Source organism: Hyla sarda, chromosome 2 (genome assembly GCF_029499605.1).
Source record: "Hyla sarda isolate aHylSar1 chromosome 2, aHylSar1.hap1, whole genome shotgun sequence".
Lineage (NCBI taxonomy): Eukaryota > Metazoa > Chordata > Amphibia > Anura > Hylidae > Hyla > Hyla sarda.
Genome location: NC_079190.1, coordinates 45,980,912 through 46,005,042, shown reverse-complemented (window position 1 = coordinate 46,005,042; position 24,131 = coordinate 45,980,912). Strand labels below are relative to the sequence as shown.

The window sequence follows — 24,131 nt, the reverse complement described above, 5'->3', positions numbered from 1 at the left end:
TTCATCATCCCCACACCCCCCCTTCATCATCCTCTTCTCATCATTCGCCCTCAGTGGTCTTCAACCTGCGGACCTCCAGAGGTTTCAAAACTACAACTCCCAGCAAGCCCGGGCAGCCATCGGCTGTCCGGGCTTGCTGGGAGTTGTAGTTTTGAAACCTCCGGAGGTCCGCAGGTTGAAGACCACTGCGGCCTTCAACATCATCCAGCCCCCTCTCACCCCCCTTTAGTTCTGAGTACTCACCTCCGCTCGGCGCTGGTCCGGTCCTGCAGGGCTGTCCGGAGAGGAGGTGGTCCGGTGAGGAGGTGGTCCGGGCTGCTATCTTCACCGGGGGCGCCTCTTCGCCGCGCTTCCGGCCCGGAATAGAGGCGTTGCCTTGACAATGACGCAGAATTACGTTGGCAATGAACGCACCTCTGCGTCGTTGTCACGGCAACGTGACTATTCTGAGGCCGGGCCCGAAGCGCTTAGAAGAGGCCTCCCCGGTGAAGATAGCAGCCCGGAACACTATCCCACCGGACCACCTCCTCACCGGACAGTCCTGCAGGACCGGACCAGCGCCGAACGGAGGTGAGTACTCAGAACTAAAGGGGGTGAGAGGGGGCTGGATGATGTTGAAGGCCGCAGTGGTCTTCAACCTGCGGACCTCCGGAGGTTTCAAAACTACAACTCCCAGCAAGCCCGGACAGCCGATGGCTGCCCGGGCTTGCTGGGAGTTGTAGTTTTGAAACCTCTGGAGGTCCGCAGGTTGAAGACCACTGCGGGTGGGGGAGTTCACTCGAGTATAAGCCGAGGGGGGTGTTTTCAGCACGAAAAATCGTGCTGAAAAACTCGGCCTATACTCGAGTATATACGGTACTCTTCTTATGGAATTTAATGGAAGCTGTATAAATTTACCTTGTATGCAAATAAATACTTACTTTGCCAAAAGCTGGACAGGGATTTGACTTTGGATGGAGAGGTCTTCAGAACAGATTACGATTTCACATTCTTCTGGTTCACACCCCTATCAGGATAGTATTTTAACAAATCAATAAAAACATGTGTTTTCCAGTTGCTATAATGCAGAAATTAGCTGAAGATCTGAAGTATTTATTGTGCACAGATCAATACAAACACAAGCATAGACCGACACTAGTTCACGAGTCATTATACTCAGTACTTGGTGGAAGTACTGTGCTATATACTATGGGGGAGATACATCAAAACTTGTGCTGAGGAAAAGTTGCTGAGTTGCCCATAGCAACCAGATTACTTTTATTTTTTGAGACCTTTTAATAAATGAAAGAAGCAATATGATTGGTTGCTATGGGCAACTGATAAACTTTTCCTCTGCACAGGTTTTGATGAATCTCACCCCTCTGTGTATTGGTTACTATTTATTTCAGACACCCAGAAGCGCAGTTTGCAGCATACTCATAGTTTTAGACTTTTCTCCTGTGGCGAGTCCCCCTGCATATCTTAGGTCTTCTCCCTCTCTAATAGTCTGCTCTGCTGTGTCCAATATCCTTCCCTTCCTTGCTGCTATATGAGGATCTACAGACTTTACTGCAGTAAAATGGTAAAAAAAAAAAATGTTAATAAAGACTATTTAGAGCATTTTTTTTTACTGAATAAGCCCCTCCCCAGTAAAAATTTAAATATATCACACACACACACACACACACACGTCCTGGTGCCCTAAGTCCGCTGTGACTTAGTGCTCCAGGACGTACATTTACGTCCTGTACACGATGCGAGCATCGGAACATGCACGGCAGGTCCCGGCTGCTTTCAGCGTGATCACTGATGTCCACTATTAACCCCTCAGATGCCATGAACTGTATTGATCATAGTGCAATGCGGCACTATAAATGGATGATCGGATCACCAAAGTCTAAAATTACTGCTTTTTGGTCACATCACATTCCCAAAAAATGTATTAAATGTGATCAAATACTCATATATACGCAAGTGTGGTACCAAAAAAAACTACAGATCATGGCGCAAAGAATGAGCCCTCAAACAGCCCTGTATACCTTAAAGTTAGAAAGTTATAGGTGGTCAAAATAGGGCAATTTTAAACATACTTATTTTGTGAAAAAAGTTTGAGGTTTTTTTTAACCCCTTAAGGACCCGGGGTTTTCCATTTTTGCACTTTCATTTTTTCCTCCTTACCTTTAAAAAATCATAACTCTTTCAATTTTGCACCTAAAAATCCATATGATGGCTTATTTTTTGCGCCACCAATTCTACTTTGTAATGACATCAGTCATTTTACCCAAAAATTTAGGGCGAAACAGAAAAGAAAAATCATTGCGCGACAAAATTGAAGAAAAAAAATGATTTTTTTTATGCTTACCGTAAAATCTCTTTCTCGAAGGATCCATTGGGGGACACAATGTAGACACACCAACAGCTCACCTCCGCCACCTGCATTTGTGCACGGGCCTGATCAGCAGCGTCCCTGACCACGTGTATGCACAAGAAGGAGAAACGGTCCAGCCCAGGTTTGCAGATAAAAGCAGTTTCTTTCTTTATTGGGTTGTAAACAGACAGAACAAAAGCCGACGTGTTTCGGACCTACTCCAGGTCCTTAGTCATGGCATGTACACACATTAAAACAAAGTTACTTATATATAAAAACTATATGGTCATGTGATCAATCATCAACTAGAATAGAGAGAGCTCTAGAAAAAATGGCATGGATCAATAATATCCTGCAAAAAGTGGTGTGGATCCAAAAAGGGAAGTCAAAACTAGATGCAACAATGGATTATGTTAATCATGAAAGGCATATGAATGAAACAGACTCTTGTGCGGGATATGTCTTACACATTTTAAGTTTCATGTATATTAGCATCCCAACGGTATCATTTAAGCACATATCAGAAAATAAGAAAATATTTTATAGAGGAATAAAAAGGAAGAAGAATACCGCATATATGTGCACTATTGTGGTATTCAACAGAAAACCCTTTTACGCGAGTCTGTGTACATGCACAGGAACACACTACTGTGTATGCAACCCATGCATGCACTGCCACACTATGCATTATTACCATAAACAAAAAGTATTGCCAAACACCAGTACACACGTCAAGTATTCCTCAAGAATCCTAGCAGGATAGAATCAAATCCTGCCTTAGGTTCATTCCTTGTGGCTGACGCGTGTCCAGCTGGAACATCCAGAAGGACTCCCGATTCAGGAGTGCCCTCCGATGATCCCCTCCTCTGGTATGTCTAAAAACCTTTTCTATTCCTACTATCTGCAAAAGAATTTACATTGCCTTCGTGAGCATCCCTGAAGTGCTTTGACGAGGACGACACACTAAAACCGGTCCCTCTAGCATCCGAAATGTGTCTCCTGATCCGGCACTTCAGGGCATTCACAGTACAACCTACGTACTGAATATGACATATCACACAGGTTGCTAAATACACAACGTGTGTAGTATTGCAGTTGATATATGTTTTTAGTTCATATGTCCTGTTGGTACTGCATGATGAAAACGTGTTGGTGACCTGCATATGATTACATGTGACACACTGTTTGTGTCCGCACTTCCAACTGCCCGGAAAATTTAACCATGTGGGTTTACTCTTACTTTTATTGGGGTCCACAAACAGGCTCGGAGACAAACTGGAGACCAAAGAGGGCCCCCGCTTTGCTACGGCCTGAAGGGAGCATACCTCAAAATTCCGTAGGACTGGATCTTGCTCTAGAATGGGCAAATATCTTTTCATAATGTTCTTTATAGTGTAAAATTGTTTACTGTAAGATGTGAAGAACCTTGGTAATAATTTTGTACTATCCTTATAATTTTGTCTAAACTGTCTCCTATCTTTAGATTTAATTAATTTTTCTCTATCCAGTAGCTTGACTTTTTCTGGGGAACACAGGCCATGGGTGTATGCTGCTGTCACTAGGAGGTTCGACACTATGGCAACAAGAAAAGTAGGCTCCACCCAGCAGGGTATACCCGCCCACAGGCACCTGAGGTAATCAGTTTTTAGTCCCAGAGCAATAGGAGAAGACCGACAGGTCAAGAGAAAACCACAAACTGTCCGATCAATCAGAAGAAAAGGCAACTGAACACACCTTCGGACAGATAACTGAAGTAGGAACACCAGAAAAAAAGGGTGGGAGCTGTGTCCCCCAATGGATCCTTTGAGAAAGATTTTACGGTAAGCATAAAAAAAAATCTCCTTTTCTCTATCGGCTCCATTGAGGGACACAGACCATGGGACGTACCAAAGCCGTCCCTTGGGTGGGGAAGGAATCAGACAGGTGGACGGTGGGACCACCGCCGTCTGCAACATCTTACAGCCCAGAATAGCATCAACTGATGCAAAGGTATGATTCTGGTAGCACTTTGAGAAAGAGTGCAAAGACAACCACGCGGACGTCTTACAGAACTGCAAGGCCTAAGCCATGTAGCGGAGGGCCCAGGATGCCCCGAAAAACGGGTGGAATGAGTCAAAACCCTGAAGGGTGGGATCTTCCCCTTGCAGCGGTAAGCTCCTGAAATAGTAGACCGGATCTACCGAAAAATAGTGGTCGTAGAAGCAGGTTGTCCTGTCCGACAACCTTCCGGGAAACAAAAAAGGGGGAGTCACACTGCCGAAAGGAAAGAGTGACTAAGAGATAAGTCCAAACAGCCCTCACCACAACCAGATTTGGAACAAACGCTTCCAGGATGAGAAGGGGCCGGATAAAGGGATGGTAGGACGATGTCCTCACTGAGATGAAAAGGAGTGTCCTTATTGGACGGAAAACAACTTGTCCTGGTATACAACCAGGACGGGAGAACGGCATAAGAGGGCTACCAGCTCTCACACCCTCCTAACAGAGGAACGCCACCTTCCGGGGAAGGAGGCGAAGAGAAATTACCCTGAAAGGTTCAAAAGGGGTCGCCTTGCAGGGCACCTAAGACCAAGTATAAGTCCCAAGGGAAAGAAAGGGACTAATAAGGAGGGGCAGCTTGTGCCACTCCCTGAACCAGGTTCGGACATGATAACTGAACGCCAGAGGACGTTGAAAACAAAATGGAAAGAGCCAAACCTTGACCCTTAAGGGAGCTGAAAACCAACCCTTGGGCCCGCCCCGACTGGAAATGGGTCGGGAATGGAAAACCACGACCAGAGAAAAAGGCTGAGTTTCACAACAAAAAAAATAAGACCGCCAGGTATGGTGGTAAATCTTGCAGAGGAAGACTAGTGAGCCCTCATCAAAATGGTGTGAACTACTTGGGAAGAGAAACCGTGGGTCCGCAGAACTGGGAGTTGTAGTTTTGGTTCGGGTCAGCTGCAGAGCCATAGGCTGCATCAGGGCATGCTGGGTGTTGTAGTTACTAACTGCAATTCCCAGTATTCCTTGACACATCCTATGGCTCTGCAGCTGACATGAACCAAAACTACAACTCCCAGCATGTTACACAATAACCTTAACTGTACTACTACACAGTGCAACATGCTGCAACACCCACACAACCATAGGCTGTATCAGGGCATGCTTGGGGTTGTAGTTATCTAGTAACTAAATGAAACTTCCAGCATTTTCTGACACAATTAGAGTAAATAAAATGCAGCATATAAACTGAAGGAGCAGAACCCCCCCCCCAGTAACACAGCGTTGTTCACCGTTATCCAATCAAAAGTCTCCATATATAAGTTCCTATGGAGACTGAAAAATAGTGATTAAAATATTTTAAGAAGTGTGTGTATATGTGAATAAGCCCCTTTACTAATAAAAGTTCCGATAAAAACTACAGATCATGTCACACAAGATTACCCTCATCCCTGTATATGGAAAAATTGGAGTTATAGGGGTCAGATGGGGGGGCACAATTTTCTGGGCTTGCCTCGGGCGTAAAAGGAGCTAGCTACAGCCCTCCCTCCCTCCGCTAATAGCCAGGCATGATGCAATCGCCGTGACCGCTATTAAACCATTAGATCACCGCTGTTAAAGTTGACAGCAGTGTCTAAAGGAATCTTATATCCATCCCTGGTGGTCTAGTGGGGTGAAACGTACTATTTTGGTTGAAATTTTTTTTTATCTACCAGGACAATGGGTTTTCTTGAGGGACAAGTAGATTGTGTTCTGCTTTAGTCCCTTGGACAAGTAGTTTTTTTTTTAAATTTCCACACCCCTGAAGGCAGCACAGTGGCTGCGCATGGAAGCAGAACACAGAAAATCTCCATCTGAGACTACCCTGGCAGAGTTGGGAGACCATACTGAAAGGGCCTTGACACCCAGGCAAAGGCAAAAGCAGGAAGAACCTGCTGCCTCAAAAGGCAAAATTTGCCAAAGCCTCCACCCTTTTTTTTTTTTTTTTTTTTTTTTTTTTTTTAAATCAGATATTTTTATTAAAACAGTTTTAAATTTTAACAAAAAATAGTCAACAAACCTCCCCAACCTATACTCCCACCCACCACCCCAAAAGTTCCCCTCCCACCCTAGAAACCATACTCCCACCCACCACCCCTACAGTTCCACACCCACCCTAGAAACACACCCCAACCCTTTGTCCACCAAATGACTACAAAAAGAACAACAAAGAGGCCGTCCATTAGTATAAAGCAAAGCAATAAAAAGTATTAAGACAATATATGAACCCCAATCCAAATCAGCAGGAGATCACGCAGGCACAAACAGCAACATAAAGGAGAGACAGCCTAGACAGACATCAAGACACAGAGCACAAGGCACCACTCAAGCAGAACAACAACCCCCATTCCACTCCATCCTCACACCCATTCACCCAGAGGAGACACCTCTTTAGTGACCAGGTTGGCCATCAAAAGCACTCATCCACGGTCCCCAGACCGCCTGAAATTTATGAGTAGCTTTCCTCTTCTCATATATACCCTTTTCCAAACGCACAATAAGCGACAGCCGGGCAATCAAATCCATAATGGAGGGGGGACTAGCTCTAATCCAGTATTGGGCAATCAACTTTCTCGCCTGGTACAACACTCGTAACATCCCAATCTCAACACCAGAGGGTTCAGAAACACACCCAATAAGGCACAGAACACACACCCTAGGGACTAAAGACAAGGTGACTCCATACACCCTATGAATTAGGAGTAGCACATCCCTCCAAAAAGAGACCAGGTGAGGACAGTCCCACATCATCTGCACTAGATGAGCGTTCAATTGACCGCACCTAGGGCATGCAGAGTCCGATCTTATACCAATTCTATGCAGGAGTGCCGGTGTTTTATATACCCTCTGCAACAGTTATAACAGACAGTCGATTTGCCTCTGAAAGAGACAAAAAAGGGAGTTAGGGCCAAGACGGAGGACCAGTCATCATCAGATAAGGGACCCAAATCTGTTTCCCATTTACCTCTGTAAGACCCCGCGAGTAGCAGATCCTTCCCAGGTTTCGGTAGGGGCACCACCGTAGCTTCCATCATGGAGCCCGGGAGAGAGCCCTCCATCTCCGCTGACTGGAGCACCCGCAACAGCTGAGGCAATAAAATACCTTCAAATCTTTTATAAACCTCACTAGGGAGGCCATCAGGGCCTGGGGCTCTCTCGTTAGCAGAGTCTTTCAGTGCTGCCTCCAATTCTACCAGAGTGAGAGGCGAGTCCAGCTCGCCTCTCTGATCCAGAGATAGAGACGGGAGCGAAACACTCCTCAAATAATCTACTAGTTCAGAGGAGGTACACGCGGTCTTTGAAGAGTAAGTATCTTTATAAAATTCCAGCATCACCCTCAGAATCCCTCCATCGTCAGTCACCTCCCGTCCCCCAGAATCCAGGAGACATTCAATATAAGCCACCCCCTGCTGGGCCCTAGCTATGGAAGCAAGCAACCTGCCCGTGCCCTCGCCACTCTCAAAGTAGCGTTGTTTCACGAAGAAGCGCTTGTGTTCAGCAGCCTCCTCGAGAAATTGCCTATAAATTGATTGAGCTTGAACCCATCCACTTTAGAAGGCATCAGTTTGGGTCTGAACATACGAACTTTCAGCCAAAACCACTGCTTGCCTCAATCTCTCTCCCCTATCTCTGGTCATGGTCTTATGAACACTGATGTCCCTAATAAAGAGACCTCGCAGGAACGCTTTAAGAGAGTCCCACACCACGGAGGCCGAAGCCGATCCAGCATTTACAGAGAGAAATTCTCTCAGTTCAGCAGCCATTATTTCTGAAGTAGATAGTAATTGTAGCCAGAACGGGTTCAACCTCCACGGCAAGTGACCCCCCCAGACCAATCCACCACCTGAATCTTAAGACGGATAGGAGAATGGTCTGACAAACCCCTAGCCAAGTACTCCACCTCATGTACCATACTTGCCATATCCAAGTCCCCGATAGCCAGATCAATTCTAGAGAGCGTCCTGTGAGAAGCAGAAAAACAATACTGTCGCCCAGATGGATTGCGATGGCGCCACAGATCTACCAAACCCACCTCCCCCATAAGCCGAGCCAGGCCCGTGGGCCTGGACGGTGGAGAAGCCTGCACCCCCCAGAATTTATCTAAAGAAGCATCCAGAAATTGATTGAAATCCCCACACATAAGTACCGGAGCACAGAGATAATAGACAAAATTTGTTGTATAATGGACCCATGGTAAGGAGGGGGGACATAAACACCTACCAAAATTAACATTCGGCGAGACATCTCACATAGTATACAGACAAAGCGGCCTTCTGGGTCAATTGATGTAGATAATGCTTTAAAGGGTATCGCTCTATGAATTAAAATACTCACTCCTCTAGCATGAGAAGAGAAAGTATAGTGGAACGAGTGACCCACCCACGCCCTCTGCAACACAGAGGTGGTCTCATCAGTTAAATGAGTCTCCATAAGACAGAGAATTGCAGGTTGTAGATGTCTCGCCAAATTAAACACAGCATATCTTTTAGAGGAATCACCAAGGCCCTGCACATTTCAACTTAATACATTAAAACCTGCCATACCAAGCAATGATCCAGAGGAAACAGTCGCAATCTAGTGGGCATTCATAAGCAGTGGAACACAGCTAAACAAGTTGAGGATGGCCTAGGAGAAAAAGCACAGACAGAGTACAATCTGGTGGACAACTCACATACCAAACAAAAAACAAAACACCAACTCACACGCCACAATCGTCGCGTCATGCGGCACCCAGGGGCACTGAAGCACACATGCCAGACAATGCTTAGGAGAACATGTAGAAAGAGAAATTAAAAGATAGAATACATTGCAAGTGAGATCAGCAGACACCCAAACAACTCAGAAAGACGTACACTATAGCGAGCACACTCCCGCAATTGGCATTGTAGAAACCTATCCCACATCAGGAACAGACAATATAATGAAAAACATACCAGTCATAACAGGTAAACCCACACAGCATGAAAATGAACAAATCCACCAAGCCCACAAAACCCCCCTCCACCCCCCAGCCCCCCCCCCTATGAAACAGCATAGTCAGGCCCAATACTTAATTCAAGCAGCAGCTGAGCAAATAAACAAAATATAAGGAAGTAACAAGAGCAAAAAGCCCCACATTATAACTAATCCAGCTCAGTCCGGGGCCGGACGGGGAGAACACTGCCTAACACTCTGACGAATCTGGGACTCATGAGAATCCAGCCATCTAGCAGCAGAGTCTGCCCCATCAAAAAAGTGAGTGGTCCCCATAGCAACCACTCTGAGACGTGCAGGGTAGAGCATTGAGTAGGGAACATCCAGAATCCGCAGTCTCCGCTTGACTTCCATGAAAGTGGACCTGCTCTTTTGAACCTCTGCAGAGTAATCAGGGAAAAAAGACAGAGTCTGTCCATCCATCATGAGAGGCTGACGTTCCCATGCCAGGCGCAGGACAATGTACCGATCTCTGTAATGCAACAATTTCACCAACATAGGTCTCGGTGGACCCCCCGGAGGTAGGGGCCTGGTAGGGACCCTGTGGGCCCTTCCCACTGCAAATAATGTAGAGAGATTGGATGCACCAAACATTTCCTTAATCCAGTTCTCCACAAATTCAGTAGAGTTCCGCCCCTCCACTTTTTCAGGCATTCCTATAATCCGCACATTATTCCGGCGGAGCCCGATTTCCAGGTCATCCGCCTTAGGCTGGGTCCACACTACGTTTTGTCCCATACGGGATCGCATACGGCAGGGGGGAGCTAAAAGCTCGCGCTCCCGTATGTTACCGTATGCGCTCCCGTATGTCATTCATTTCAATGAGCCGACCGGAGTGAAACGTTCGGTCCGGTCGGCTCATTTTTGCGCCGTATGCGCTTTTACAACCGGACCTAAAACCGTGGTTGACCACAGTTTTAGGTCCGGTTGTAAAAGCGCATACGGCGCAAAAATGAGCCGACCGGACCGAACGTTTCACTCCGGTCGGCTCATTGAAATGAATGACATACGGGAGCGCATACGGTGACATACGGGAGCGCGAGCTTTTAGCTCCCCCCTGCCGTATGCGCTCCCGTATGGGACAAAACGTAGTGTGAACCCAGCCTTAGCTTGAAGAGAAGCAATGGCCTGTCCATGACTAGCAGAGTCCCTAACCAAGGGGACCACCGCATCCTCAACATCACTAATGCGGCCTTCCGCAGATGAAATACGATCAGTAACTTTTTGTAGGTCATGCCGGATCAGAGAAACATCCGTTTGCACAGTCCCAACCTGAGTAGTCAAGCGGGAAAGAGTGAGGTTGCACCGTTGTATTTCAGCAAGCACAACCGCCAGGGTGGGTTCAGCAGAGGGTCCAGGTGGCAGAGGACCAGCAGCTCCAGCTAGCTCAGGTGGAGTAGAGGGGAACAGGACCTGAGATACAGCAGCAGACGAGTGCAACATAGTCCCATATTCCGCCAGGGGATCAGGAGGAGGAAGCACAGCAGCCAGTGGCAGTGGCGCAGTTCTATGGTCAGGAGAATCCGGGGAAGAGGGTCTCAGAGGAAACCTCTCCAGTCTTGCCGCCACCTCTCGTTGTATAGTGGAGCTATCATGCTGTGTAGAGGAGGGTCCAGCCCCAGACTGTGAAGGGCACTCGCCCTCCTTAGTACCGTTTCTGCGGCCCATAGGACAGTTGAGATGATAAGTCCAGAGTAACAGGGGTTAACAGCCAGATGCACAATAGCTATCCCCCGTGCAGATACAGTCGGAGGGCAGAGATATTACACAGTCCAGTGGAGGTTAACAGCCAGATGTACAATAGTGATCCCTTGTGCAGATACAGTTGGAGGCAGAGAGAATACACAGTCCAGCAGGGGTTAGTAGCCAAATGCACGATCAAGATCCCCTGTGCAGATACAGTTGGAGGGCAGAGATATCACACAGTCCAGCAGGGGTTAACAGCCAAATGCACAATAATGATCCCTTGTGCAGATACAGTGGAAGGGCAGAGAAATTACACAGTCCAGCAGGGGTTAACAGCCAAATGCACAATAATGATCCCTTGTGCAGATACAGTGGAAGGGCAGAGAAATTACACAGTCCAGCAGGGGTTAACGGCCAGATGCAAAATAATGATCCCGTATGCAGATACAGTAGGATGGCAGAGATAGCACACAGTCCAGCAGAGGTTAACAGCCAGCAGCATTAAAAGAAGCACCAGTGCAGATACAGATGAAAAGCAGAGGCAATGCACAGTCCAGTACAGGGGTATAGGTGAGAGACTTAAAGCCTCCACCTTTATGTCTGCTGGATCCTTGAAGGTAGCCGCATCAGCCAACGGCCGGGTAGGCGCCTTAGAGAGGCGGGAGACTGGCGGATCCACAGTTGGAGAGGAGGTCCATCGAGCAATGAGGTCCTTGGCGAAGGAATACCACGCTTGAACCTTCTTCGTTTCCTGAAACTTCTTGTCAGGGTGCCTCCAGGCGGATACCAGCAGGGCGTAAAATTCAGCTTGAGAGCTGAAAGTCTAAGGGTGCCGGTCGGGCACTTAGAAAGGAGACTTCTGGAGCCAAGTCCGAAGTTCCTGGGTCCTTTAGATGGAAGGTGTCTCTTATGGCCGCATGAGTACACCACATCAGGCACATCCGTCCGGTCCTTTGAGTCGGAGACCGAATCAGAAACCTCATCCACAAGTTCTCCAGGTGAATGGGAATGATGTGAGGCCGCCCTGGAAGAGGTCGGGCACGATGAAAGGAAACTTCTGGACCACGTCCAAAGTTCCTGGGTCCTTTAGCTGGAAGGTGTCCCTTATGGCCACAACCAATGAGTACACCACATTAGGCACATCCGTGCGGTCCTCTGAGTCGGAGGCCGAATCAAAAGCTTCTTCCACAAGTTCTCCAGGTGAATGGGCACGTGTGAGGCAGCCCTGGAAGAGAGAGAGACTGACCTGGTACGCGGGTCTGGAGAGCCAGAGCGGCGACCCTGGGAGCATTCTCTAGAGGAGCGACGCTTGCTACAGGTCGGAGTAACGGGGCGATGCCTGTGAGGGGAGCGCCCGTGCCTGCCAGAAGACTCGGGAGATAAGCCAGATGACACACCCCTATGATGCTGTGAGAGCTTCAGACCCTCCGGAGGGCCGGTGTAGGGAGGGCCTCTCCAAGGCAGTCACCACATAACGGTAGACCTGAGCCAAGTCAGATATAGACTGGGAGAGGGAGGGAACCAGGGCTCAGGTCCTGCAGGAACGCATGGGAACGGAGTTCCTGCACTTTTCCACAGCTGGAACACTGTCCCCATTAACAGGAGTACTGTAGGACCAGCCCTTGAGTGGAAACCTTGGGTGAGTTCCTACACTTTTTTTCCCCAGGACTTGACCCCTGGAGGGAACCCAGGCTGGAGGGGCGGCCGAACCCACCGGGTCTAGAAGACCAACCGGGGTAGAGTAGCAGGGGGGTCTGGGGGAGCAGTGGAGCAGGCAGAACAAGTGGTTCAGCAGAACCAGACAGTTTAGAGATACAGTGTTAACAGATTAAAGGAGTGGCTAACACTCCAGTTAACTGTTAAGAGGGAGGCCGTTCTGGGCCTCTCTCACCCAAGACTGTGTTCCATTCCACTGTGTTGCTAATACAGTCTGCTTATCTTACTGTTTCACATGCCTTGAGATCCCCATAGACCACAATGGGCCTATTTTAAAATTAAACCACAACACTGTAACACTCTGTCCCATCTCAGGCGTGTTAGGAGCAGAGGGCACCGCTGATTGGCCCCTGCCACCATAATCGCGCGCACAGCGCTACTTGGTTGTCGGATCGCGCCCTGCGAAGCTTTGGCGGCCCTGGGTGGGCTGAACTAAAGCGCACCGGGCCGCCAAAGTATTAACAAGAAGTCCCGTAATGGCATCCGCTCCTTACCCCGAGCGCACATGCAAATGCATGTGCGCTCACGGGGAACTGAGCGGACTACACGCCACCAGCAGCAGCCGCTGCTGAAGGTGAAAGTAAGCCGGCGCTCAGAGCACCAACATAGAAGAACGACGCGGCTGTCAGCCGCTTCAATGTAAAAAACACGCAGTCGTTTACACACACACACACACTATATATATATATATATATATATATATATATATATATATATATATATATATATATATATTAAAGTGAAGTAAGCTGTGCCCCATCCAAACTGCCACTGCTCACCCCAGTAATAAAGGACCCCCTGTCCAGGCCAGCCCCATTAGACCCAAGAGAAAGGTGGGCCAAAAACTGAGGGTCGCCAGATGTTGCAAATCTGCACCTAAGGGAGAAAGGGAAATTTACTCACCTCAGTCAGAAGAACTTACCTCATGAAGTCTTCCTATGAAGTCTTCAGCCAAATTTTATCACCTGCATCATGCCGGGCTACCATGTGCGAGCGAGGCGAGCAGGGAGATAGGGTGACCCGGACCCATGAGGTACAAACCCAGGCGCTGACCATTGGCGAGAGGGGGTGAACAGCACATATACGCAATGTCTGTGCCCCCTTACTCGCAATGGGGAAACAGTAAGCCGCAGTTCCTGAATCCCCACCTGAAAACAGGAAAGAAAATGGAATAAAAATCTAACATCCCTAACTAGGAAAATAATAAAACATAAGACCTGGTCTGGAGAGAACTCCAGACCATGTCCACCTCCTTAGACACTAAGCTTAAACTGATTACCTCAGGTGCCTGAGGGCGGGTATACCCTGCTGGGAGGAGACGACTTTTCTTGTTGCCATAGTGTCGAACCGCCTAGTGACAGCAGCATATACCCATGGTCTGTGTCCCCCAATGGAGCCGATAGAGAAACACCATTTTTATAAACTTTGGGGGCTTCCGTTTCTACACAGTACATTTTTCAGTAACTATTATACCTTCTCTTTATTCTGTAGGTTCATACGATTAAAATGATATCCTACTTATATAGGTTTGATTTTGTCGTACTTCTGGAAAAAAATAACTACATACAGGAAAATTTATAAGTAAATAATTCTCATCTTCTAACCCCTATAACTTTATTTTTCCACATACAGGCCGGTATGAGGGCTAATTTTTTGCGCCATGATCTGTTTTTTTTGCGCCGTGAAGTTTTTAGCGGTACCATTTTTGTATTGATTGGACTTTTTGATCGCTTTTTATTCATTTTTTCATGATATAAAAAGTGACGAAAAGTACACTATTTTGGACTTTGGAATTTTATTGCGCGTACGCCATTGACCATGCGGTTTAATTAACGATACATTTTTATAATTCGGACATTTACGCACACGGCGATACCACATATGTTTGTTTATTTTTATTTACACAGTTTTTTTTATGGGAAAAGGGGGGTGATTCAAACTTTTATTAGGGGAGGGGTTAAATGATCTTTATTAACTTTTTTTTTTCACTTTTTTTGCACTGTTCTAGCTCCCATAGGGACCTATAACACTGCACACACTGATCTTTTACATTGATCACTGGTTTCTCATAGGAAACCATTGATCAATGATTCTGACGCTTGACTGCTCATGCCTGGATCTCAGGCACTGAGCAGTCATTCGGCGATCTAACAATGGCCGGGATCCGTGGCTAATAGCGGATTTAACCCTTTAGTGCAATTAACCCTTTAGATGCGGCGTTCAAAGTTGAACGCCGCATCTAAAGTAAAAGTAAAACCATGCCGGTTAGCTCAGGGAGCTGTTTGGGATAGCCGCGGCGAAATGGCGGCATCCCGAACAGCTTACATGACAGCCGGAGGATCCCTACCTGCCTCCATTCTGTCCGATCGCCGAATGACTGCTCAGTGCCTGAGATCCAGGCATGAGCAGTCAAGCGGCAGAATCATCGATTCTTATGAGAAACCACTGATCAATGTAAAAGATCAGTGTGTGCAGTGTTATAGACCCCTATGGGAGCTATAACACTGCAAAAAAAAAAAAAAAAGTGAAGATCATTTAACCCCTTCCCTAATAAAAGTTTGAATCACCCCCCTTTTCCCATAAAAAAAAAAAAGTGTAAATAAAAATAAACATGTGGTATCGCCGCATGCAGAAATGTCTGTATTATAAAAATATATTGTTAATTAAACCGCACGATCAATGGCGTACGCGCAAAAAAATTCCAAAGTTCAAAATAGTGAATTTTTGGTCACTTTTTATATCACGATCAATAAGTCCTATCAATGCAAAAATGGTACCGCTAAAAATTTCAGATCACGGCGCAAAAAATGAGCCCTCATATTGCCCATACGCGGAAAAATTAAAAAGTTATAGGGGTCAGAAGATGACAATTTTAAACGTATACATTTTCGTGCATGTAGTTATGATTTTTTCCAGAATTGCGACAAAATCAAACCTATATAAGTAGGGTATCATTTTAATCGTATGGACCTACGGAATAAAGAGGTGTCATTTTTACCGAAAAATTTACTGTGTAGAAATGGAAGCCCCCAAAAGTTACAAAATGGCGTTTTTTTTTTTCAGTTTTGTCTCACAATGATTTTTTTTTTTGATTGATTGATGTAATTACAAAGTAGAATTGGTGGCAAATAGGTGCAAAATTGAAACAGTTATGATTTTTTAAAGGTAAGGAGGAAAATGAAAATGCAAAAACGGAAAAACCCCGGGTCCTTAAGGAGTTAAAAGCAGTACAATAATAATGTAATCATGGGTATAATTTTAAACATAATGACCCACAGAATAAAGAAAACATGTCATTTTTACCGTAAAGTGTACAGAGTGAAAACAAAACCCTCTGTGCAAAATTTCAATTTTCTTTTAAAATTTCCTCACACAAATAATATTTTTTTGGGTTTGCCATAAGTAGAAGATTATGTCCTGCCCCTTTTCACTAAATGGGCTGCTGGGGACAACTAGGACAGACAACCAGGGACTGTGCTGCCCCTCCTATCTGGCCAGAGGTAAAAAAAATAAATAAATAAAAATAGAGGGGGGTATAGCTCTCACGTGGAAAAAAGAAAATTTAAAATTATTATACATAAATATAATAAAAAGCTCATTTGCCTTTGCAAACCTTTGCATCTAGCCGACCCCACAATTAGTAGATTAATGGAAACAATAATTGGCTAACTAATCAATTATGAAAATAAAAGTTAGTCACAGCCCTAAATTTTAGCCAAAGCCAGGAATGGAACTGACTCAGATTTTAACCCAATCTTGGTTATTGTTAAAGGAAAACGGTCATCCTGTTTACCCACAATAAACCCAATACACTGGGTTATAGTGCGGCTGAACAGGAGACTGATGCCGGGTCTGATGCGTATCCTCATTCCAGAGGGATGTTGCTCCAAAGGTCCACTTCTATCTCCGATGAATCGCGCACTGGAGGCGGGCCCACTGGGTGAATTTGAATATTCATGGTTGCTGGTCACGTGACCGCTTGCGCCTACTGAACGCCCGTGTGACCAGCGATCATGAATATTCACATTCAGCCGGTGGGCCCACCTCGAGCATGCAATTCAGCAAAGATAGAAGCGGACGCCCGCTGGACTGAGGCTATGTATTTAACTCTCTGACCCCGCACTATGACCCAGTGTATTGGGTTTAGTGTGGGTGAATTTACTTCACTTCAAAAATACTTCATGTGAACATAGCGTAAGATCACAATGATCGGGAAGAGGAGCATCATAGAGTAAATGACCTTACAATCTTACCTCACACACAGGACACATGATGGTCAATGATTCCATCCTACAGGAGCATACTCCACACACACAATGTCCACATGGTAACTTCTCTAAGCAGTCACCTTATTAAAAAAGATAAAAGTTATTCAGAATTTTTAGTAGCATATTACTAAAGTCAGAAACCAAATCTATATTTGTTAACCTACCTTGCCTTCTCTATCTCTGTGGCACATCCCTCCACCATGACTAGCTGTTATTGCTGCAGGTCGAGAACCACACTCTATCCAAAAGTAACTAAAAATTGTAATTGTGGACGTATAGTTTTTGTACCACACCTCAAATTACTTATAAAAACATTTTTGCTGGATAAGAGCTTGTTCACATCAGTGTTGGAGCTCCGTTCAAAGTCAACTGGGCCCATTGTGCAATGAACCTTTCAGCTCAGTTGTTTATGACATGAACAGTCTTTTACAGAGCTCCCAATAGGAGCTCCAATGCTAGTGCGAACTTAGCCTAACTGACTTGAAGTCAAAGGGAGAATCAAACTACGCAACGTTCCTGCTTTGGCTGACTTCCACTTCCCGACCATGTTGGGCAGCCCAAAACAGTCTGAAGAAGGCTGGGAAACCGTAATTAGGGGAAAGGAATACCCCTTGGTTCAACGGGAGGCAGCCACCCTGCAACAGTTGATGGGTGATGGCGGCGCATCCATTTCTCCATTGTAAAGAGTGACCACTCCGTAGCTGCAGCGGTCATGTGGGGTAAGCCCATTAGGGTAGGATTACACATGCCATATTTTGTTGCTGCGTATTTTCCTACCCTTTGAAGTCAATGGATAGCAAAATCAGCTGCAGAAAATACACAACAAAATAAGGCACTTGTGACCCTACCCCTACAGTGAACCCTTATTTGAGGGATACAAAAGTGGCACTAGACACTATACTTGCCAGGCTGAATAGAGGTGGTGAAGCCTCCACAGCCTCTGCTTGTTTGAATGCTACATTCCATAGTTCTATATATAAAGCATTTGCTGCTTCTTATGAACCCATACAGACTGAGAATCCCTTACAAGCTAGGCAGCCTTGTATGAGAGGGGCCAACGCAGTGACCTGCAAATAAACTATTTTCTGAGAGATGAACCATTACGAAGTCCTCAGATGTGAGAGACACCGGTTGGATAGCATTCAGAACAATCCTTATAAAAGAGGACTTAGTTTAGAGAAAAAATGTCTGAATTTTAGATATTCAGGCATTAATTGTGCAACTATCCATTTGGTGTCAAATGACATGATGGATAATACTATGAGTGTACGGTTCTCCGCTGCGGTCCTCTTGCTGCTTCCTGGCAACGGTGACGTCACAGAGCAGTCAGCGTATCACCGGCCGCAGCGATGTCCCGCCTCGGCCGGTGATAGGCTGAGCGCACTCATGTAAGAAGCCGGTCAGAGCTCCTTACATGAGAGGGCTCAGCCTATCACCGGCCGAGGTAGGACATTGCTGCGGCTGGTGATACGCTGACGGCTCTGCGACGTCACCGTCCCCAAGAAGCAGCAAGAGGACCACAGCGGAGAACCATGAGGCCGGTACCGGAGCAACGGGGGAACGTAGGAAGGTGTGTCAAAGTTTATTTTGTTTATTTTTGCAGCCCGGGCACAGGAATATGTAAAATGCATGCAGTCCAGTTGTCCATTAATATCCCCTCATCCCCAGGTGTCAGTTATTATTGCCTCCTTAGGGTCTATTCACATGTACAGTATTGTGCACAGGATTAGAATCTGTATTCAGTCAGTTTACATTGAGACCTGCAGCAGAAAATCCTGCGCATCAAATCTGCGCAGAATACTCTACGTGTGAATAGACCATTAAGGGTCTATTCTCATGTACAGTATCCTGTGTAGATTTCAAGCACAGGATTTTATGCTGCAGATTTCAATGGAAGCTAAATGACTGAACACAGATTCAAATCCTGCACATCAAATCTGCACAAGATACTGAATGTGTGAATAGACCCTAAATCTCCCCTGTGTGCCAGAGAAAAAACAAATCTGTTTTTTTTTTAAAGTGGGAAAACTTTTATTTTTGCACATTATACAGAGGCAGAAATAACGCACATGGCCCAACCATTCAGACTGACAGAGTGGTACACTATGGAGCCTCTTCAGGGTACACTGGGGGTCTTGCGCCTTCCTTCGTGATGACACTGGGGCTGCTTCAACTCTCTTTTCTTTTGTGCTTATCTGCCTTCTCTAGCCTGCATGTTGATAGAGAGTTGGGCTGGAACTCACTCCACGTTTGTTGCTATGCTCGGTTAGTATATCGTTGCTGACTTCTGCTGTTCTCTCTGCATTTTGGGGATAACCTTCATTCTGTTGACCGTGGGGTTGCCCCTTTTATGATGGACAAGCATCTTAGCAAGGTGTTGGTTGATGATTGCTTAGTGCTGGGCAATATGACCAAAAATTTGTATCACTGTATTTTTTTTTTCATGCAGGACTGGGGGGGTTAACCTAATTTTCTAATAATTTAGACAAAGGTGTTATACGCCGATACACCCCCAGGAAAGGCAGGGGGAGAGAGGCCGTCGCTGCCCGCTTCTTTCCCCCTGCCTTTCCTGGGGTCTAGAGCGCTGCTGCCGGCCCTTCTCTCCCCCTGGCTATCTGCGCCGCTGCCCGTTCTGTCCCCCTGACTATCGGCGCCGATAGCCAGGGGGAGAGAAGCGGCGCCGACAGCCAGGGGGAGAGAAAGGGCAGCGGCACCCATTGCCAGCGCCGCTGCCCCGTTGCCTCCCCCCATCCCCGGTGGCATAACTACCTGGGTCGGGTCCGCGCTGCTGCAGGCCTCCGGCGTGCGTCCCCGGTGTTGTTGCTATGCGCTGCACGGCGCGGCGCATGACGTCAATGCGCCGCGCCGTGCATAGCAACGACACAGGGGACGCGCGCCGGAGGCCTGCAGCAGCACGGACCCGACCCAGGTAATTATGCCACCGGGGATGGGGGGAGGCAACGGGGCAGCAGCGCCGGCAATGGGTGCCGCTGCCCCTTCTCTCCCCCTGGCTGTCGGCGCCGCTTCTCTCCCCCTGGCTATCGGCGCCGGCAATGCGGCGCTGGTACCGATAGTCAGGGGGACAGAACGGGCAGCGGTGCCGATAGCCAGGGAGAGAGAAGGGCCGGCAGCAGGGCTCTAGACCCCAGGAAAGGCAGGGGGAGAGAAGCGGGCAGCGACGGCCTCTCTCCCCCTGCCTTTCCTGGGGGTGTATCGGGGTATACACGCGCACACACGCACCCTCATTTTACCATGGATATTTGGGTAAAAAACTTTTTTTACCCAAATATCCTTGGTAAAATGAGGGTGCATGTTATAGGCTGGTGCGTGGTATACCCCGATAAATACGGTATATAAGTAGGGGATCATTTTAATCGTATGGACCTACAGAATAATGATAAGGTGTAACTTTTACAGAAAAATGTACTACGTAGAAACGGAAGCCCCCAAAAGTCACAAAATGGCGTTTTTCTTCAATTTTGTTGCACAATAATTTTTTGTTCTGTTTCGCCATGGATTTTTGGGTAAAATGACTAATGTCACTGCAAAGTAGAATTGGTGGCGCAAAAAAATAAGCCATAATATGGATTTTTAGGTGGAAAATTGAAAGGGTTGTGATTTTTAAAAGGTAAGGAGGAAAAAACGAAAATGCAAAAAATGCAAAAACTGAAAAACGCGGAGTCCTTAAGGGGTTGAGGGTGCGTCCACAAGTGCGTATTTCCCCTGCAGATCTGCTGTCCATTGACTTTAATGGGCAGTTAAATCTGAGGAAGCAAATATGCAACAGAAATACGCAGATGTGAACGTACTCTAAAAATGGTTATTCCAATCCCTACCTTTCTAACTTAAAAACTTAAACCTACCGTATATACTCGAGTATAAGCCGACCCGAATATAAGCCAAGGCCCCTAATTTCACCCCAAAAACCCAGGAAAAGTTATTGACTCGACTATAAGCCTAGGGTGGGAAATACATCAACCCCCCCCCCCCTGTCATCAGTGGTCTTCAACCTGCGGACCTCCAGATGTCATCCAGACCCCGTCATCATCCCCCCCTTCATCAGTGGTCTTCAACCTGCGGACCTCCAGATGTTGCAAAACTACAACTCACAACATGCCCGGACAGCCGATGGCTGTCCGGGCCTGCTGGGAGTTGTAGTTTTGAAACCTCTGGAGGTCCGCAGGTTGAAGACCACTGCGGCCTTCGTCATCACCCAGACACCCCATTTAGTTTTCGACTCACCTCCCCTCGGTGGGAAGGAAGGGTGAGCTGGTCCGGGCCATCTATGCTGCAGGGACCGTCCATTGGGGAGGATTAGTCGTTGCGGGCTGTGCAATTTCACCCGGGAGGCCCTCTTCTCCGCACTCCGGGCCCGGACTAGTGACGTTGCCTTGAGGACGACGCACAGGGACGTTCATGCGCATCCCTGTGCGTCATCGTCGTCAAGGCAACATCACTAGTCTGCGCCCGGAGAAGAGGGCCCCCCCCGGGGAAAATGGACAGCCCCCAACAACTAACCCTCCCCACCGGACGGTCCCTGCAGCATAGATGGCCCGGACCAGCTCACCCTTCCTTACCACCGAGGGGAGGTGATTAGAAAACTAAAGGGGGTGTCTGGATGATGACGAAGGCCGCAGTGGTCTTCAACCTGGGGACCTCCAGAGGTTTCAAAACTACAACTCCCAGCATGCCCGTTGGCTGTCCGGGCATGCTGGGAGTTGTAGTTTTGCAACATCTGGAGGTCCCCAGGTTGAAGACCACTGAGAAGGGATTGACAGGCGGAGAGTTCACTCAAGTATAAGCCGAGGGGGGCGTTTTCAGTAGGGATCGCCCGATTATCGGTTTGGTTGATATTATCGGCCGATAATCACGATTTTGGGCATTATCGGTATCAGCAATTACCTTGCCGATAAGCCAATAATGGCCCGCCTCCCGCACCACGTCGCACCCCCCACCACACCAACCCGGACCCATTGCCTCCCCCATCCACGGTTTTATAATTACCTGTTCCCGGGGTCCACACTACTTCCGGCTCCTGCTGCTTCCTGAGTTACGTTGTGCGCAATGACAAGTGACGCGACGTCACCGTCAGTGCGCACAGCTCAGGAGAACCCACCGGAGCCAGATGTAGAGTTGAATCCGGGCCCCAGGAACAGGTAATTATAAAACCGGGAATGGGGGGGCCGGGGCGGTGCGGTGAGGGGTGCGACACGGCACGGGCGGTAGGGGGCGCGGAGCGGTGCGGCGGTGGGGGGGGAATTGAGCGGTGGCGGTTATAGGACTCAGGACAGGCAGGGGAAAAGAAGCAGGTGGTGGCGGCGGTCTCTGGCACCGCAAAGCCACTGCAGTTCATTGATTTAAAGCACCCGCTTTAAATCAATGATCTGCAGCAGTGTCGCAAGGGGATAAATAGCCGATAACTTTTACCGATATTCCAGTATAAGTTATCGGCTTTCGGCTCTAACCTGCACCGATTATCGGTATTGGCCCTAAAAAAACAATATCGGTTGATCTTTAGTTTTCAGCATGGAAAATAGTGCTGAAAAACTCGGCTTATACTCGAGTATATACGGTAACTTAAAAATTGCTCCAAAATAAAAAATGATCCTTTATTCACAGGATAGGGGATAACTAGCTGAGTAGTAGAAACCCCACAGATTATAAATCCAGAGATTCACTGTCCTCCAAAGTAATAGGCAGGCTCTCTATGGGACGTATGGATATTGCCATATGCTGAACTCTGCGGGGGGAGATTTATCAAAAACTGTCCAGAGGAAAAGTGGCTCATAGCAACCAATCAGATCACATTTTTGAAAATGCCTCGGAAAAAACAAACAAAAACCGCTGCTTGGTTGATATGAGCAACTTTACCTCTGGACAGGTTTTTATAAGTCTCCCCCTGCTATGTTCAGAAGCCCCATACACAACTTTTTTGGCAAAAATGCCAACACACACACCACAACTGGTGTTTTTTGCAACAGCTGAAGGCACTCTGGTTGGGAAACACTGCAGGATAGGTTGGTATGTGCTTTAGTAGTGTTGCTGAAAGGTGGACAGACGGGGACTTTGTAGGCATGCTCATCCCCAACAGCTCGGCCATGTTAGAAGCAATTGTAGTAACCATAGGCAACCATATTAAGCACATGGGGGGGGAGATTTATCAAAACCTGTGCAGAGGAAAAGTTGTCCAGTTGCCCATAGCAACTAATCAAATCACTTCTTATATTTTTAACAAGGCCTCTGAAAAATTAAAGAAGCCATCTGATTGGTTGCTATGGGCAACTTTGCCTCTCCCCAATGGCGACTAAGTGAAGAATCTACATGGGAAGAACTTTTTTGAAAAATAAAAGGAAAGTGACTTGGCCACCACGCAGGTTGCACTGCAGCCCAGCTCAGATGAGTGAACGGGTCATAAGGGACCACAACCCGAAATCTGAGATGGATTTCTCCCAGCTGCTCATTGCACAATCCATGTTCACCAACCTCTGGCTTGCCAGCAGTTCTAAGGCTGCATTCACATCTCGTTTATCCAATACGCTTCCCATATCAGGTTTTTGGTTAAAAAAAAAAAAAATCATGTCTCAAAACTGGACCGAACCGTATAGACCTCTGTACGGTTTTAAACCGTATACGGGTTGAAAACGGATGTCCGGCTGCATCCGGTTTAATACGTTTTTTTTTAAAGAAAAAAAAAAAAACGGATACGGTTTTGTTTGTCCTTAATTAAATAAAGTTCTTGTTCTATTTGTGGGAAGATCTTTCGGCGTGCACTGCACATGTGCAAACCGGATGGAACCGTACGCACATACGGTTCAGTACGGTTCCCATAGACCACAATTTAAAAAAAAAAACATATGGGTTGTATCTGGTTTTTCACCTGGACATAAAACCGTAGTAGACAGTTTTGTGTACAAAAAAACAAAACGGATAAAATCGTAAATGTTGCAAAACGTACACAACCAGATGCTATGTTGGGCATACGGTTTTCTATGAAATGTCTATACATACGGTTTCATATGTTTTTTTCACTGAAACCGGATACGGGAACCGCATTGCAAAAACGAGATGAAAATGCAGCCTAAGGACTACAACTCCCAGCATGCTAGAGAGCCGCAAGT

The 24,131-nt window shown here is 46.9% G+C and overlaps 1 protein-coding gene across 1 annotated transcript in view; it reads right to left on the bottom strand.

The window, feature by feature from the left end:
• Window positions 1–24,131, bottom strand: part of RNF17 (ring finger protein 17) — a 183,214-nt gene that overhangs the window by 158,481 nt on the left and 602 nt on the right. Inside the window, exons 2-3 of the mRNA XM_056560060.1 lie at window positions 16,999–17,093; window positions 921–1,006 (exon numbers count right to left, since the gene is read on the bottom strand). Coding sequence (XP_056416035.1) covers window positions 921–1,006; window positions 16,999–17,093 — 181 coding nt within the window. The remainder of the gene's footprint in view (window positions 1–920; window positions 1,007–16,998; window positions 17,094–24,131) is intronic.